Source organism: Martes martes, assembly GCF_963455335.1.
Source record: "Martes martes genome assembly, chromosome: 10".
Lineage (NCBI taxonomy): Eukaryota > Metazoa > Chordata > Mammalia > Carnivora > Mustelidae > Martes > Martes martes.
The window spans coordinates 59581567-59601114 of NC_137898.1; the positions used below are offsets into that span (position 1 = coordinate 59581567).

Sequence of the window (19548 nt, forward strand, 5' to 3'; positions counted from 1 at the left end):
TCCAGACTGGCTAGAGCACAGAACATGTAATAGGATTATAAAGAAGCTCTATATATTAAAGGCAAGATGAAGAAAGACCTGTAAAGGATAGAAACTTTGTCCTATGGACAAAAGAAGGCATTAAAAACAACAGTTTCCATTAGGACTTTTATCAGTGATTCTAGTTCTTTTACTATGGCTACAAAGATCTACAAATCACATATTGAAAGTGCTTTACAGACAGGACAGAATGGCAAAAAGCTAAAAACTAAAAGATGAAGTACAAAGTTTATATTCTGGGCAGGCCACTTAGGTGGTGAGGAACTTTATGTTTCTCAGTTTTCTCATCTGTAAAATGGGCTTTAAATAATAGTATACTTAACTGACTAGATTACTGTGAAAATTTAAGGGAGATCATTAGGTAAACTGCTTAGAACTGATCTGTTATATAGAAAGTCTGTAGTAAACAGTAGCTCTATTTTTACTAAAGACTATTCATATAATAACTCATGGTCCTGTGGGCTAGGGGAACAGAAAATTTTTCCAAATGTTATGAAATTCTGGAGTGAATTCTAGGACTGTAACAAATGCCAAGAGGTGTAACACTCTGTTATGAAGGTATTTAAAACCGGTCAGAAAGACCTTCAGAAAATACTAGAGCAGAACTGAAATGTTCTTTTTTAGGAATATCTAGAAATCTTCCCCAAGATCTCATAGTTTGTCTCTAACATGAAATATTTATTAAGCTACTTAAAAGTTCAAAACACACAATCTTTTCAGCTCTTAAGGATATCAAAGTTTATTATAGGCTAGCTTAAAAATTTAACAACATGGTTTGTAAGTTTTAATGCTTTAAAAAAGTACATAATTAAAGAAGTCTTTCAGAGATGGTACTGTTATATTCTTACCTGTCTACCTAGTCTCAGAATATAACACAGTATTTAATGTGTTTCCAGAAAGAGTTTAAAATTCCAATCAAGAAACTGTAGTACTAAGTACTCCATTATTATAGCTTTGTGACCTCAAGGATATTAATTTCCCTAATCCTTAGATTCTAATAAAAATGGGGCTACACTTAAAGTTCAACTTTTTTTCACCTTTGAAAGTAGTCAGAAACAAGTATTTTAGGGAAGTTTCCTTAAATGGTTATGTGTAAAGTCCTTCCCTCTATACCAGTGGTTCTTAATATCTACCATGCATCAACTAAAAGCAAACAAAACCAGATGCTTGGGTCCCACCCACAAAGATTTAACTAACTTGGGGTGGGGTGGGGCCCTTAGTGTTTCACTGAAAGATCTCTGGATGATTCTAATATGCAGCCATGGTTAAAGACCTATGCTGTAACACTAATTGTAAGAGTGTGAAGTAATCAAAAAAGCTAATACTGAGTGCTTACTTTGTCAGAATCTTCATGTTTTCTCATTTTAATCCTCATAGTAACTTGTGAGGAAGATATTAATATCCTTATTTTGAAGCCTAGCAGAACTGAGATTTCAAAGTGTTCTTTTTTCTACTGCCTTATACAGTTTAGTATAAATGGAAGTTTTGTCTATATGGAAAAGCATTGTGGAAAGGCCTGTGTGAAGAGACAGCTAACAATCCTGAGTAAGAGGAATTTGCTTTGTGAAATATTATTACCCATATAAATCACAAACATAAAAACTTAATCTGTTTTCTAGTACTTAAAAATTTTATCTGTAGTTTTAACCAGTTTATTTGAAAAACTTGGTGTACCCTCAAAATATTTCAATTAGATTAAAGGACTCAATGCCACTAACTTAAACTCAACCCAGGACATCCTAAAATGAGCTAAGTAAAAGCTTTACAAAAAGCAAAGTTCTATCCTTACAGAAATGTATGTAAGACGGAAGGAAAAGACCCTAGGGGATTAAGATGTTTTAAATCATCATTAGAGGAAAATCCATTTCTTAAAAGCCAATGATACGCTAAGAGAGGCTTCTGCTTCATTAGGAATCACATTTGACTAAGACAGGGCCTCCCTTGATCATCCTATCTATATGTAATCTTATTCATTTCTTCAACAAATATACCTCCCTGTGACAGCACTGATTTTACATTTCAATAATTTCTGTGGATCTTACTGTCTCTGCAGTATTGGTTAGGCATTTATCATGTATTACCTACCCTTTACTACATAATTTTCATGAGAATGTCACTTTTCTCAACTATATCATAAGCTTTTTAGAAATTAAGAATCATATTTTACATAACTTTAAATTCTTCAAAGAAAACTACAATGGTCTATAGACTGTAGGTAATTGACACATGTAAATTAAGGTACATGATAGGGGCACCTGGGTGGCTCAGTGGCTTAAAGCTACTCTGCCTTCGGCTCAGGTCATGATCCCAGGGTCCTGGGATCGAGCCCTGCATCGGGCTCTCTGCGCAGCAGGAAGCCTGCTTCCCCCTCTGTCTCTCTGCCTGCCTCTCTGCCTACCTGTGATCTCTGTCTGTCAAATAAACAAATAAAATATTAAAAAAAAATTAAGGTACATGATAAAAGTATAAGATGAAGACCTATTATGAGCCAAGAACTATGGCAGACATAGGCTATAACAGTACAGAAAAGTCACTATCCCTACCAATGCTTTAAGTACATATGCTTCTCAGCAGGTGTAACACTATTTACACGCACGTGCATGTGTGCACAACCCCACTGTATGTAAGCTTTCATTGATCTGTTAGTACTGATATACATCAGCTATCACTGATTTTCTTTCAAACAAATCTTTTTCTTCTGACAAGCACTGATCATTTTAGAAGTTAAAGATCAAGAAGTGTTTCTCTTCTTTTCCCATTTGCCAGTACTGTAAAATTAGAGAATATAGTAAGAAAGGTGACACCCACATACTTAATACTTCACTAAAAGAATGTATTAATTCTCAGATGAAAAGTCAAGGGAAGTCTTAACTAATTACCTTTTCATTACCATTTCCTTCAGCAATTTAAACACTATACCACTTTCAAAAAAGAAAGCAGTATTACTGCATTTTAAAAAGCAGAAAAGTAAGGGTTAAAATATTTACCACAGGCTATTTTCTTTTACACTTGATCTTAGCCAAAAGGCCGAGAAGCGACAGGTTATTTTTTTTTTTAAAGATTTATTTTAGAGAAAGAGAGACTGCTGGAGGGGTAGAGAAAGAAGGAGAGACTCCTCAAGCAGATTCCCTGGTAAGTACAGAGCCCAACATGGGGTTTGACCAAGGGTTGGATACTTAACTAACTGAGCCACCAAGGTGCCTGCGTAGGCTATTTTTCTATGAAATATTGAATGTAATGAAAAATATTACTTAAATATCCTGTATAACATAAATGATCATGCTAGGTATTATTACTTATTATAGTTCTAGCCCTCATGTATTTTTATTTAAAAAAAAAACTATAACAATATTTTTTAAAGACATAAACAGGGTTTTAGAGTTAAGTGCTTATACAAGGTTAAAGAGCAAAGGGGTTAAGCACAGAACATTTTTAAATAAGAAAAAGTAGCAGTATTGGTCAGGAATAAATTTGTTTTATTTTAAGCCAAAATTTTTAGGCATTAAGGCCCAATCACCTGAACCACAGTCAGACATTAATGATGCATCATTAATGAAATTTCTCCTAGAATTGTTTAAAAAGTACACAGAATAATTGAGGAAGTCCATTTTCAGCTTTTATTATGTGTATTATACTCCAGTATACATGGTAGTAGGGAGAAGGAATCCAATTAGCAAATTAGCAGAAAGCTAGAAAACATCTCTATATGTGGAAAATACAACTAGATGGTACCTTTAATACTGATAAACACATCTATACAAAAAGACTACCATGTAATTTCCAGTGAAAGCACATGATGATTTTCTCAAATAAAATGAGCACAATGCACAATCATCAGAAGTAATTGTGCTTTGCAAACATATACGGCTGAACAAACACACACAATGCTTACTTAACAGGCATGTAAGACTGTGATTCCCAATGTTTTTTAAGACAGTGACTGGACTATAAAATTTACCTGGTAAATTTCTAAATACCAGCACCATTTCTGAATTGTGACTGACCTACAACAAAAATCTCAGAAGGGGTCTGTGATTATTTCTTCACAGTAATTTCTGTTAATATGTATTACTGACTGACTATATAATTTAGGTCAAAAATCCACTTATTTTGATGATAAATAACAAACAGAATTCAGGAATAAACTGGCCTTCCATGTTAGAAAAACCTAACTATGTACATGCTAAATAGTCTCAGTTGTTACATTTATCAGATATTTTAAGTTTTACCTCCCATAAGTTTAATTTTTTTAAAGATATATTTATTTATCTGAAAGTGAGAAAGAGAGAAAGAGGGCTCATGCACACTAGGGGTGGGGCAGAGGGAGAGGGAGAGAGATCTCCAGTACTCCTCAGTGAGCAAGGAGCCAGATGTAGGGCTCAATCCCACAACCCTGAGATCATGACCTAAGCTGAAATCAAGAGTCAGTATCTTAACCAACTGAGCCACCCAGGCGCCCCTACCCCCCATAAGTTTAATATCGCCTCCAGTTTGGGTAATTTCAGACTAAGTTGTATAGGACTAACACTCTTGAAGATGGCAATTATTAACTCTGGAGAACTAAAAAAATTTTCCGAAGGCTCTCAAGAGCAACACAAAGCAGATACAAATTAGGGAGAATTCAACCCTGGGAAGAAGGGAACCCACATTCATTGGGTGAGATCCATGTTTATACACGTGTTCCCAAGAGCCATTCCTAGCCTGTGCAATATGAGGTGGTCAGAAGTCATGCAGAAAACTAGAGTGTTAAAGTTTTGCAGTGTCAGTGGACTGCTAGTGTGGCTGGATTGAGGAAGGAAATAACTAAGGAGGAAGCCAAAAGGAGGAACCCTAAATTCTACACATAAACTTCCTGCAAATCTCAGCTGACTCTTGAATGGTACATATGTAGGAGAGACTGCAAGAAGCCCATCTGAAAGCAACAGTTAGAAGGCTGGAAGAAATGAGCAGAGATTTTAGTTACTGTCTGCTCCAGGGATACATTTTAAAACACTTTAGAGTCTGAATCCCACCAAGTCAGAAAAGCTTGATAAATACCCCAGGCTTCCTACAAATCCACCCAAACAAAACATAACATCAAGACTCCACAAATTCAAGGTAATCAGCCAGCAATATAACAACCTGCCATAATAAAACTCAGCATTTTGCAGAGAACAATAACAGAAACCAGAGACTCTATGTATTGTAGACAATGCTGAGCATACAAACAAAAATGACTAGACACACGAAGAAAGGAAAATTTACCTGGCGGCAAGAGAAAAACAGCCAATAGAAACAGACTCAGAGATGACTCAGATGTTGGAATGGTAAGACAACAATTTCAAGGCAACTATTATCAATATGTTCAAGAACTTGATGGTAACAATGCCACAATGATGAGATGAGGTACACCAACACAGAAATGGAAACTTAAAAGAAATAAAGGAAAAATCTAGGACTGAGTAGAGTATCTGAAATGATAAATTCACTGGATGGACTTAATAGCAGTTTGGATATGGGAGAAAAGGGCTGCTGAACCTGAAGACACATCAGTAATATTATCCAATCTTAAAAAGAGTACAAAAAGGATAAAAGATAATAGGCAGGGGCACCTGGGTGGCTCAGTGGGTTAAAGCCTCTGCCTTCGGCTCAGGTCATGGTCCCAGGGTCCTGGGATCGAGCCCCGCATCGGGCTTTCTGCCCAGCAGGGAGCCTGCTTCCTCCTCTCTCCCTGCCTACTTGTGATCTCTTGCGCTCTCTCTGTCAAATAAATAAATAAAATCTTTAAAAAAAAAAAAAAGATAATAGGCAAAGCTTTGGGGACTAGTGGGACAATATCAAGCCATTTAAAAGATGTGCCATTGGAATTCCAGAAGAGGAAAAAAGAAAATGAGAAAGGAAAAATACTTTAAGATAACACATTACAGGGGCGCCTGGGTGGCTCAGTTGCTTAAAGCCTCTACCTTCAGCTCAGGTCATGATCCCAGGGTCCTGGGATTGAGCCCCGCATCAGGCTCTGCTCAACGGGGAGCCTGCTTCCCCCTCTCCCTCTCTGCCTGCCTCTCTGCCTACTTGTGCTCTGTGTCTGTCAAATAAATAAATAAAATCTTAAAAAAAAAAAAAGATAACACATTACATACAGAGAACATACAAATTAGAGCTCACTTCTCACTAGAAACAATGGAAGCCAGAAGACAATGAAGTGTATCTTTACAGTATTGGAAGAAAAATATCTGTCAGCCCCAAATTTAATAACAAAAACATTCTTCAAAAATTATTCTTCAAATGATTTTTTGGGCTACATGAAAGCTGGGCAAATTCATCACTAGGAGATGCCAATAAGAAACAATAAAGTTATTTAGGCTAAAGGGAAATAATACCAGATGAAATGCCTATCTGTAAGAAGAAACGAAGAGCACTGGAAATGGTAAATATATGGGTAAACAGAAAAAGCTGTCCTTTTCCTTCTCTTAATTACTGTTTAAAGCAAAAATTAAAACATCTATTAGAGGATTCACAATGTATGTAAATATAAAGTATATGACAACAGTAACACAAAGCAAAAGTGCACAGGTACAAAGGATGAAATAATATATTAACTCTAGTTTAATCTGTTGAGCAACCACTAACAAGTTATGAGGTTAAGCTAAAAAGAGGAGTTAAAATACAATATAAAAATATTTGATGAAACTAAAAATGACAGACAAGCAGATAACAAAAAGCAAATGACAGACATGAACCCAATTGCATTAATAATTACATTAAATCTAAAAAAAACAAACATTCCAAATAAAAAGCAGAAATTTTTAGACTGGATTTTAAAAAACAGTGAGATCCAACTAAATGCCAATCCAACAGTGACCTACTTTACAATGAAAAACATATACCATGCAAACAATAACCAATGAGAACTGGTATGGCTATATTAAGATCAGACAAAGACTTGGAGACAAGGAGTATTATTAGAAAAAAAAGAACTTTTCTTAACACTAAAAACAGAACAAAACACACAAAAAAACAATGCATTAGGAAAACAATAATAATCCTAATTACATAAGCACTCAATAACAGAATTTCCAAATAGGAAGTAAAGCTGACAGAACTAAATGGCAAAACAGGCAAATACAAATGTTAATTGTAAATTTTAATACCTCCCTTCTCAGTAACTAACAGAACTACAGACAAAAAATTAGTAAGACTATGTAAGTTATGAACAATGCTATCAACTGTCTTGATATAACTGATACTTATAAAATGTTATACCTGACAACTATACAAAAATATTATTTTCCAGTTATGTCTTATGTCTTATTCACTAAGACAGACCATATGCTAGGCCATAACACAAATATCAATAAATTATGAATGACTAAAATGTTACATGGTATAGTCTATGACCACAACAGAATTAAATCAGAAGCTGTAACAGTAAGAGATCTAGAAATGCCCCAATTATTTGGAAATTATTTCTATATCTTCACTGATGTAGTCCTTACATCTACATAAACATTTATCAAAATTCATCTAAATATAAACTTAAGATGTGTACATTTCACTGTACGTAAATGTTTACCCCAATAATTAATGGGAAAAAAAGTTCAATGTATGTTTAGCTGAATTCAAAGAAACTCAAGGGGTAGGAGTATCTACATCTAAATTGCAGTGAAAATACTGAAATATAATACCTCATGTAACCTAGATTCTCTAAGCTTATTCCATGTCTTGGAAAATTCTTAAGACCGACTCAACCTCATTAAACAGATTTTTTTCTTACAGCATAACATGGCAGCTCTAAGTATCTGCTAAAAAAATACAGCATATTATTCTTCCATTCAATAAACATTAATGAGTTCAGTATGATAGGAGGCAGAAGTGACAAAAAAAACTTCTCTATTAAAAGAAAGAAGGGGTGCTACTTCAATAATTAGGAAAGGCATTTGATCTACACTTGATTATGTCTGAACCAAGTTTTTAATTACAAATAACAGAGAAGAAACAGTATTTTGGAAGAGGGACAGTAACACAATGGAAATATGGGAACACTGTAAACCTGGGGGACTTTAAGCAGTGTAGTACACTGTGTAGTATACAGTGGCCGAAGATCAAGATTTTGAGCAGCAGGGCATAGCATACTAAGGACTTGGTTTAAAATTCAGCATAAAATTCACAAGTAAACTGATTAAATCTGCCATTTTTTAAAAAAGATTTTATTTATTTATTTGACACAGATTTTTATTTATTTATTTATTTATTTGACAAGTAGGCAGAGAGGCAGGCAGAGAGAGAGGGAGAAGCAGACTTCCTGCTGAGCAGAGAGCCTGATCTGGGGCTTGATCCCAGGACCCTGAGACCATGGCCTGAGCTGAAGGCAGAGGCTTAACCCTCTGAGCCACCCAGGCGCCCCAAATCTGCATCTTAAAATAATCATTGATAGCGGAATGGAGGGTAATCTAAAGTGGGGTAAGATTTAAGGCAGGTATCAGTTAATAAGCTATGGTAGCAGGCAAGGCAACAGACAAAAGCAGAATCAACAAGAGTAGGTATCTTTAAAAAAAAAAACAAAACTTTTTTTTTGACAGAGAGAGATAAGAAAGAGAGCACACAAGCAGAGGGAAGAGCAGAGGGAGAGGGAGAGGGAGAAGCAGACTCCTTGCTAACAGAGAGCCCGACATGTGGCTCAATCCCAAGATCCCAGGATCATAATGGGAGATGGACACCCAACCAACTGAACCACCCCGGCGCCCCTTGTGAAGACATATTTTGGCACTGGAATATGTAATATTTAATTCCTCGTATACAAATCTGGATTCTACCTAAGACTGAGCCTCTTAAATGCAGGAGTCTCGGGGCACCTGGGTGGCTCAGTAGGTTAAAGCCTCTGCCTTTGGCCCAGGTCATGGTCCCAGGGTCCAGGGATCAAGCCCCGCATCGGGCTCTCTGCTCAGCGGGGAGCCTGCTTCCCCCCACCCCCCTTGCCTGCCTCTCTGCCTACTTGTGATCTCTGTCTGTCAAATAAATTAAAAAAATCTTTAAAAAAAAAAATGTAGGAGTCTCTCTTTGGTATCTAGCACGGATTAGAGAATTAGAGAATTAATACGTATCCAAACAATTACCAAACTGAACAGATTTGACATACTTGCTCAATCATATCCGTGGCTTACCAGGTTTTTTTTACAGAGTATAGTCTGCATAAGAAATCCAGAGATTCTTATTAAAAATGTAGATTTTCAGGGTACTAACCTAGCCTTCCTGAATCATTATCCAGAAGCAGTGCCCCAGGAACCCATTATTTTATATAAGTTCTAGGTAACTATTACGCACATTAAAGTTTAAAATCATTAAGCAATTCTCGGGGTGCCTGGGTGGCTCAGTGGGTTAAAGCCTCTGCCTTTGGCTCAGGTCATGATCTCAGGGTCCTGGGATCGAGCCCCGAATCGGGCTCTCTGCTCAGTGGGGAGCTTGCTTCCTCCTCTCTCTCTGCCTGCCTCTCTGCCTACTTGTGATCTCTGTCTGTCAAATAAATAAATAAAATCTTTAAAAAAAAAAAACAAAAAAAATCATTAAGCAATTCTCTAATCCTAGGAGATCTTCCTAGGACATCTGCCATTCTAAAAACCTCTGTCCTTTCTTACCTTTGTTTGGATATCAGGTACTCTATTTTCTACCAGAAATAGGATGGAGGAAAAACACATTCCTAATCTCAACAGTAAGTAAGCTGTATGAGTTTCAAAAATACCTGTCTTAGGAAAAACTTCTGTCACCAATTTCCCCCCTACTGCCAAAGTTTCTAATGGCATGATAAACATTAGATTTGCAAAATAAGCACTGAACTCAAACCACACAAGGTACACTGTCCAGAGTTAGGAACTGGACAGTGGTTATTTTGTAGATTTGATTTAGATTTCATTCAGGAAAATTTGAGTTTTTCCATATACCTAATATATCAAGTGATATCAAAGGGAATGGTTTTGTTTGTTGTTGTTGGTTTTTTCCCTTAATGCTGGGGTGATTTGTAGTGCAACTAAAAGAAAAAAAAATTCTTCCATTTCTAGTCACTTAAATAATTTTTTTAATGATACCCTATTTGATTAGTTTTTAAGCTCCTTTATAAAAACAAATTTTAAAAAATTTTTTTAAATTAAAAAAAAACACACAAATTCAAGGAATAGCCAACCCATAATAAATAATGTTTTCTATTTCTTAGCTAATATTTAAAATCAGTCAGTAATTTTCCCACATGATAGAAATATATTCTGTAAGATTAATCACCGACAAAGGGGAAGATTTTAACCTATCATTTAAATGTACTTATTAACATAAAATTTAAATTCTTTTCTTGGTTTCATCCTCTCAATTGATAGGGGGAAGAGGCCATGTGTCCAGAATTTTTGTCTTTTTTGGGGGGGGGTAAGGTTTTATTTACTAATTTGAGAGAGAAAGAGAGCATGAGCAAGGGGAGGGGCAGAGAGAGAGGGAAAAGCAGCTCAGCAGAGGCTGAGCAGGGAGCCTGATGTGAGACTCAACCCCAGGACGCTGGCTTCATGACTTGAGCTGAAGGCAGATGCTTAACCAACTGAAGCAACTAGATGCCCTCAGGATTTCTGTCTTAACAAAATTACATATGATGACAAAGCGAAGCTCTATAAATATTGAAATAAAATTCTGATATACTATCGTACTCCCTATAAAGTAGAAAGTAATGGTTTTTTTGAGTTAAGAAAGAAGCTACAAAAAAAAATTAAAAGGCAGCTCTATTCCAAAAATTAAAAACAGTAATTTTGATCATATTAATATTTAAAAGATAATAAAATCAAGTCCCAACAGAATCAGGAACTTCACCAAAATCACATGTTCAGACATATCATCTAAATAAAGAAAAATAATAAAATAGCAAATAGGTTTTGAATTCAGGGTAAGGCTAATTTGTAAAAGAATTCCCTCTTCATTATCACTGGCTTGCTGTATCTATTTGTATGGGTCAGGGCTTTTAGAAAAAATTATGTGCCTATTCCAAAAAAAGTTTTAAAATCAGATTGTGGAAATGGTTCCACAATGCTTTACATCTACTAAAAAAATCTCCCGAGTTGTACATTTAAAACAAGTGAATTTTGTGGTATGGAAATTATGCTTCAATAAAGCTGTTTAAAAAATTATATGTGTTTATAAAATATAGCAAATGAATGCCAAATCTCATTTTCTCAACATCCCGAGAAGCAATTAAATATCATGAAGATACTAGCTATCACTAGTGACCACTGTATGCTGATGATCTGAGACCTCCGAACCTGTGAGACTACGCAGAGTCAGGTGTAGGGGTCCACAGTGTAGACATTAATCAAGACTGAAAAACGTCTCAGAAGGCCATACTTTGACATATAATATGCAACTAGCTCATTCATATCTATATCAAAATGTCATTATTAGATGAAAGCTAGATGAAGTTACCCACTGCTTTGTCCTTGAACGGTGATAACACTTCTGTTACTCAAGTTTTTTAACTATCTGTGGTTCCTATGAGTTCATGAGTTCATTTACTTATCATTTTCTAAATTCCACAGACATTGTAAGTCCTGGGAATATATAATTTTGATGGGAGAAATATTTCCAACATAATGTGGTAAGTTCCAGGACAATGGTTTCACAAGGGTCAGGGGTCTGAGAAAACACAGAAAAGTACCATTTATTATTGGTAAATAAAATAGCCTACAGGTATGGTATGGTAGAGAATGTCAATAAAAATTTCTTTGAAGAACTGACATCTAGACTGAAACTTGAAAGGATGAGTAGGTATCAGTTAGGAAAGGAGAAAGTGAGTATTCTAAACAAAGAGAACAACAGCATGAACAAAGATTTAGAGGCATGAAAACATATACTACAGGGAAGGAATCAGTGCCAGTACGAAGTTATTTACATATATTTCAAGGCAACAAGATATGGGAAAGAAAGTGAAAACAATATAAAGGATTTTTCATAAAGGTCAACTTATTGGGGTTAAACGATTTTATTTTAACCTTCTACTGATCACTTAGAAATGAAAAAACTACTTATTGGTTTGAAAATCCTATAAATCTGGGACCACTACTCTATCTTTTAGAAAACGGTTTGATAATGTGAGGTGTCCCCCCCCCATTTTCCAGCTCCCCCAAAACATTCCTTTATAAACACTGTTAAAACTATAGCAGGTTACTAAGGATGAAGTTACCAGAATATACTTTCACAACTACAACCAAAATATCACTCCCGACAGCAAATACTTGCTTTATCATTAGACCCTTAAAAATAGAAAAAAAAAAATTTTTTTTTAATTTACCTTAAAACAATCCAGTAGGGATGTAGTGAGGGTAGTAAGTTTACAACCTTGCAATTATAATGAAATAGTTGTCCTGTGCACAATCTTAAGTTTGTCAACCCTTTTCTCCTTTTCCAAAATCTATGCCACATTTGTATTTTTTCACTGGGTAATATGTTGCTAGTTCACGAGACCTGCTGTTCCCAACTAGAAGAAAATCTTACAGCAGGTATACTCACACAATTATTTCATAATAGTTTTTCAATTTGATAACCTCAACCCAATACTCCAAGATCACTTACCTGTTTAACATTGTAACCTGCTTTTGCACTTGTTTCAATAAACATAACATTCAGCTCTTTGGCTTTCCTTTCTCCTTCCTCAATTGATACTTGCCTGTAAAAAAAATTTTAAAGATAAATTCTTCTTTTTGCAAAACTGATATTATAAAGACGATGAACAAGATTCTGAAAAGAACTTTTCTTGACAGGGGTGCTAGTTATCAGGTGAGACTAGTTTGAAGATTCATCAAGCCGCAGTACACTTAAAATTTGTGCACTTCAGGGGCGCCTGGGTGGCTCAGTGGGTTAAGCCACTGCCTTCAGCTCGGGTCATGATCTCAGGGTCCTGGGATCGAGCCCCGCAACGGGCTCTCTGCTCAGCGGGGGGACTGCTTCCCCTCTCTCTCTCTGCTTGCCTCTCTGCCTACTTGTGATTTCTCTCTGTGTCAAATAAATGAATAGAATCTTTAAAAAAAAAAAAATTTGTGCACTTCAGTGTATATGTTATACCAACTAAACAATTTTTTAAAAAGGAATTTTTTTTAGTGATTTGCTTTTACTTGGCAGGGCTCATCCTATAATTTTTTTGTTTTTAAAAACTTAATACCTGACTATTTTCTGTCATATCAGATCATAAGAATTTAGCCTTATGATTAAAAACTTCAGGTAAAATAATTTTTCATGAACAATTTGTCAATCTGCTACTATAATTTACGTAACCACTCCCAAACTGTTAAAAATGTTCTTTTTCCCAAGATTTATACTACTTTGAAAATGCTACTATAAACACCTTGACATAATATTTTTGCACTGTGGGTCATTTCTTCAGGATGGATTTTGCGGATTTCTCTAAGTGGAACAAGTGACTCAAAAGACATGTATGTTAAAGTCTCTTGATAAATTTTATAGGGCTTTTGGTAATGCATTATAATTAGCAGTGCCTCTCAAAATGTAATACACTCTTCAAGTGAAACACTGTCACTTATCTTGGTATTCCTAGTGCCAAGCGGGCACACAGGTATTTAATAAATATGCAAATATTCTAATTAAATGGATCTAAAATATCAGCTGACAAACCCTGCTTCCTACAATACAGAAAACCAAAGCAATACAAGAGAATTTCCACAAGCTCTCACCACATCTATCCACTGATCTACATGTGTGTATACTTATATTCTACCTCTAGTCCTGCTACTATGGAGGAAACTGTCCTTACTCCCCAGACTTACACCTCTGTACTAGATTCTACTATCTTCTTATTTATAAGAAGATACTACTCCAGAAATTCTCCACTCTCTGGAAAAGTCAGGAAAGAAGAAAATGAATATTCTAAGCAAAGAGAACATCACAGATATTCTTTTATTTTTATCCTCATTCTCTATGTATTTACACGTGTATATACTTTTTTTAAAAAAATATTTTATTTATTTGACAGAGAGAGATCACAAGTAGGCAGAGAGGCAGGCAGAGAGAGAGAGAGGGAAGCAAGCTCCCCACCAAGCAGAGAGCCCGATGCGGGGCTCGATCCCAGGACCCTGAGATCATGACCTGAGCCAAAGGCAGAGGGTTAACCCAATGAGCCATGCAGGCGCCCCCGCGTGTATATACATTTTAAAAAACACACATCTGAAAATAAGTTGACAATCTGCAGATCTTTAGTCCTAAATATATCAACAATTAATTAATTGGCTAATTAATTAATTTAAGATTTTATCTATTTACTTGACAGAGAGAAACCGCGATAGAGAGAACACAAGCAGGGGAGTGGGAGAGGGAAAAGCAGGCTTCCTGCAGAGCAGGGAGCCAAACACTGGGCTCGATCCCAGGAACCTGCCCTAAAATTTACTCCTTGGACCTTGTCTCTATTTACAATCTCTCCTTTGGTATCTCATACAGTCTTGTGGCTTTAAAAAACCATCTACATGGTGATTACTTCCAAACTTACATATCTAGCCTGGACGGCTAATCTGAACTCCAGACTCCAATATCCAACTGCCTACCTGACATCTAATTAGATGTTAGGATATCTAATATCAAGTCTGAATGAATGAATGAATGAATGAATGAATTTATGGGGGGGGGGAGGGAGGAAGGGAGTGGGGAGTGAGAGAATCTTAAGCAGGCTCCATGCCCAGCTCGGGGCCCAAAGCTGGGTTCCATCTTACAACCCTAAGATTATGACCTGAACCTAAATTAGGAGTGAGACAATTAACCAACTGAGCCACCCAGGCATCCCCTAGCAATTCTAAATTTAAAATGACCAAAACTTGGTTGGGCAGCTCTGCCTTTGGCTCAGGTCATGATCCTGGAGTCCCAGGATCCAGTCCCGCATCGGGCTCCCTGCTCAGCAGGGAATCTGCTTCTCTCTCTGCCCCTTCCCCACCTCATGCTCTAACATGCTCTCTCATTCTTTCAAATAAATAAATAAAATATTTTGAAAAGGTAATAATAAAAGAAAAGAAAATGACCAAAACTGAAGTCATGATATACCATCCCAAACCATCTCTTTATGTAATCTCTCCCTATCTCAGTTAATGACAATTACTTAGGCTAAGAATCTAAGTGTCATTTTGACTTCAACTTCTCCCTCACTGCATATTCTGTCTATCATTATGTATTCTATCCATTACATGAGTGTATCTTGACAGTTTCATCTTCAAAATATATCTGAACTTGACCACTGATCACCACACAAGCTGCCACTATCCTGGTCCAAGTCCATCATTTCTTGCTTGAATTACAGTCTGGATTACCCTCCTTACTTCTACTCTTACATATTTTCAACAGAGCAAACACTGATCTGTGAAAAGTTACTCTTCTGCTCAAACCCTCTGAGATCTCATTCAGAGTCTTCACTTTGCCCCACTTGATCTGGCCTTTATGATCTTGTTTTTTTTTTTTTTTTTAACCTCATCACCTCCTACACTTTCCATGATTCTCTTTACCACCTATTTGGGCTCCATGCTGTTCATCAAAAAAACGAAGTATATTCCCAACTCAGGGATTTTGCATTTTCTGGGCCATGAGTTTAGAACCTTTTCTCCTCTAGATATTGGCATAGTGACTCCTTTCCTTCCTCAGCATGTGTACTCAAAAGTTATCAGTCATCTTCTCAATGAAGTTTTCCACTGCTCTCCCATCTAATATTTCAAACTCACACTTGGCATTTCAAATTTCTTTTTTCTGCTTTATTTTTTACTCTTAGCATGTATCATTATAGAAAATACTGTGTAATTTTAAAATTATTATTTTTTTTAACTTATTTATTGTCTGGTTCATTCTCTGAAATAAAAGTTCCTTGGAGACTTTTCTTTTTTTGTTCACCATTCTATCCTAGAGTAGCATCCTCTGAAACATAAATGATACTCAATAAATACTTCTGAATGATTATTGTAAGTGAATGATTATCCTACACATAAATGATTCCAGACAGAAATTCTTCCTAGTTAAAAAAAAAAAAAAAAAAAGAAATTCTTCCTAGTTTTAGAACTAGTAGTCACCCTGATAAAATGGTTGAAGGTTAGCTATAGCAATGGTCCCAACTATGGTTTGATTTTGTCAGAATCACCTAGGAAGACTCATTAAAATATAGATTCAAGGGTCCCACGCTGAACTAACTGAATTATAGTATCTAGAGATAGAATTTAAAACCCTAAAATTTTTAAAGTTGACCATGGTCCTTCACAGCCAGAATCTTAAAAGAGGGTCTAAGAAGCCATATTTACCAACTGATTCTCAGGTTTGGAACATTTGGGAATCACTGGCTACAAAGGACAGAAAATACTACACAATGGGGTGCTTATATTGAAACGCTGAAACAGATATACTCTGGTATTTCCTCCAAGTTTTTACCAAAATAATATAATTCTCAATGTGATAAAGACATTTAACTTTGAATCATTTTTATTAAAACATTTTCTCCTGATTACAAAGTAATTTTTTAGAAGACCAATCATTAACAGTCAAGTCCTCCATAATCCCAATCCCTTTCCAACGATGTACAGTGACAGTTAAATTCCATGTATGCTTACGCAGATTTGTTCTAAGCAAAAGAACATATAAACATATCTACCATCTTTTTTTTTTTTTTTAACAAAAAGGATATCATGCTACACATGATAGCATATGTGACTGAGCCACCCAGGTGCCCCAAGTCAATGAATATTTTAAATTCTGATACTGTTGAACTGTTTCATCCCTGAATTGTATTAGTTACAGGGTGTCTGGGTGGCTCAGTCAGGTAAGCATCTGCCCTTGGCTCAGGTCATGATCCTCGGGTCTTGGGATGGAGCCCCATGTCAGGCTCCCTGCTCAGTGGGGAGTCTGCTTCTCCTTCTCCCTCTGCTCTCCATCCCCTTCCACTTGTGCTCTTGCTCTCTCTCAACAGGTGAATATGATCTTTGTATTTATATATTCAGACTTAACCAATCTTTCTCTTTATGGCTTTAGGATTTCATGCCATGCTTATAAAGAGCCACCCACCTACTACCAAAAAATTTTTCTTCTAATGCTTTTTTAAATAAACATTTAAATCTTTTATTCATTTTAAAATTAAAGAGTGATGGTCTGGCAAAAACTGCTGAGAAACAGTAATTCCAAACCAATGGACAAATATTACCTTGAGGAAAAAAATCACTTTAAGTATAATTTAGGTAAGTCTCTAGCATTTGTGTACTCAATTGAAATATTACACAATAAAACAGATGCTATATGCATCCTTTTAGATAACTCTGGCTATTATAACAGGAAACAATTCACATATACAATTTTCCTACTTAAAAATGAACCAGGGACTCTCTACCAGAAGAATATATACCTATATGATCTACAAATTCTCACAGTGGAGATAAATAAAATAGTGAAAACTTATAATGCCAATTGATGTCCAAATAATTATTTTCATAAAGGAAAGATGCTCATATTCTGAGTTTACTTTTAAATCAAGAAAGACTTTTTTGTCATTCTACTGCCAATTCCAAATGAGGTACCATGGAAAAAATGGGCTTAACATTTCTACAAGCCTTTGAACATACTGGATTTTCTTTGCAACATTTTAATTAATAGTACAAGTTCAATACCTGAATTTCAATATCCAACTCATGAATAAAGGAACAGCAAATAATAAAAGCTTCTACTATTAAGTAAAATGGTCAAGACTATTTAAACCAGAAAAAATATCCAGTAGATTACTTGGGATGCTGAAAGCAGATATTCAAGCCACGGGTTCTACAGTGAATGTTAATTTTGCATCCTGTGACTTGAATATGGCTTTGCTCATTTGACTAAGGTATCACAATCAAGCTATTCAGTTCAACTACACAGTCTGGTTCAACCATACAATTTAAAAAAAGAAAAACTACACCACCGAATTATAATGAATATTTATAAGACTACCAAAAGAGTGTGCATTTCATCATTATGAATAATTTTTAAAGATAGGATTTGCTCTTAAAATATTTTGTTCTTTAACAGAACATTGTTCATGTTTATGAAGCCTAAAAAATGCAAAACAGTTACCAGCTTCATGTGTAAATAATCTTTTTCCCCCCATGTGTAAACAATTTCGCACAAAAGCTATTTACACATGGACTTCCACAAAACAAAAAAACTCAGTTTCCTTTGAGGACTGAGTTTAATGTTTACATTTATATTTCAGGTTCTCACACTGAAGAAAAGTAGGGTATAAACTTAAGAATTAAACATGTTTCCTTTCAAAACAATTCTTCAGTAATAAAAATAACAAGCTGATTAACGAAGAAATCAAACATCTGATACACACACAAAATCACTCTATACCTCTTGTCAGCAAGATCTGTTTTATTTCCTACTAGCATGATGATAACATCACTTCCTCGTTCTGTTCTGACATCATCAATCCATTTTGTAGTTTGCTGGAATGAGTTAACATCTGGTATAGGAGGGTGGACAAAGAGATTAGTGTTACTGCAAAGCCTCCCCAAGTGATAAACCAAAACCAAAACCAAAACCAAACAAACAAAAAAACCCCAAAAAGTTGGGGAGAGGGTGGCACATTAGGACCCACTTTTAATGTGCCTGCAATATAACTCCATTTTATCTGAGTACAACTGTCAGTGATATAAACAAATAAGAAGACTAAAGTCCTCAAGGTTCCTTTTATAGTAGTTTAAAACTTTTGAACATGACCAATGAGTGTAACGTACCAGATGTAATGGGGGGTGGGGAAAAATTTTTTAAATGTTAAGGACAGCTATGGCAGATAATATGGTGTCACATTGCCACAATGTTTTTTTTGATAACTTACACATACCCAGCATGACAAAGAAAGCATCTCCAAAAGTAGGTCAGCCAATAAATCCCAACACATCCAGAAAATTTATGAAGCCTTTAATCAGCTTTCAACACCACTCTGTTTGCATTGCTTATTCAGTTTGTGATCACTTTAACTTGAAGTTCATTAGTTTAATGCACCAAAATCACTTGTAACAAAATCCATTTTTCCTAGCACTAGATTCTAAGTAGAATACTTTAGTATTTTTTACAGCAGCTTCAGAGAACAGTTTACTAATATTTTAACCACATGTGCACAATTTTTAAAGAAAAATACATAAGGTCTCACTTGCTTTGGTTAAAGTAAGCACAAACATTTTAAAGCTGCAAAACTTGTCAATGCACAATAATGAACATACACTTTTTTAAACAAGTAGCAACCCAAAGTAAAGCTTCAAGAAAAGAAAGATTGCATATAGCCCCTAATCCACCTCCAAAAAAGGTCTCTGAATGCAAACTTATAATTCTGCCATTGCAATTAAGTAGGTATCACTTCTGGTTGAGCAGATACGAAAAAATGTACAGTAAGAATATACCTAGCTCAAACCAATAGTTTATGTAAGATTCTTTTTAAAGTAAGTTTAAGATGTAACATTATTCTGGTTTTATTTATTTAACATTATTCTGGTTTTCCTACAAATTATGGACCAC

At 35.5% G+C, this 19548-nt stretch overlaps 1 protein-coding gene across 2 annotated transcripts in view; it reads right to left on the reverse strand.

Annotated features, from left to right (window-relative positions):
• RAB6A (RAB6A, member RAS oncogene family) overlaps positions 1-19548 on the reverse strand; it is a 95039-nt gene that overhangs the window by 5603 nt on the left and 69888 nt on the right. For both annotated transcript variants that reach the window (XM_080816049.1, XM_080816050.1), the window contains exons 5-6: positions 18385-18496; positions 12610-12703 (exon numbers count right to left, since the gene is read on the reverse strand). In XM_080816049.1, coding sequence (XP_080672175.1) covers positions 12610-12703; positions 18385-18496 — 206 coding nt within the window. The remainder of the gene's footprint in view (positions 1-12609; positions 12704-18384; positions 18497-19548) is intronic.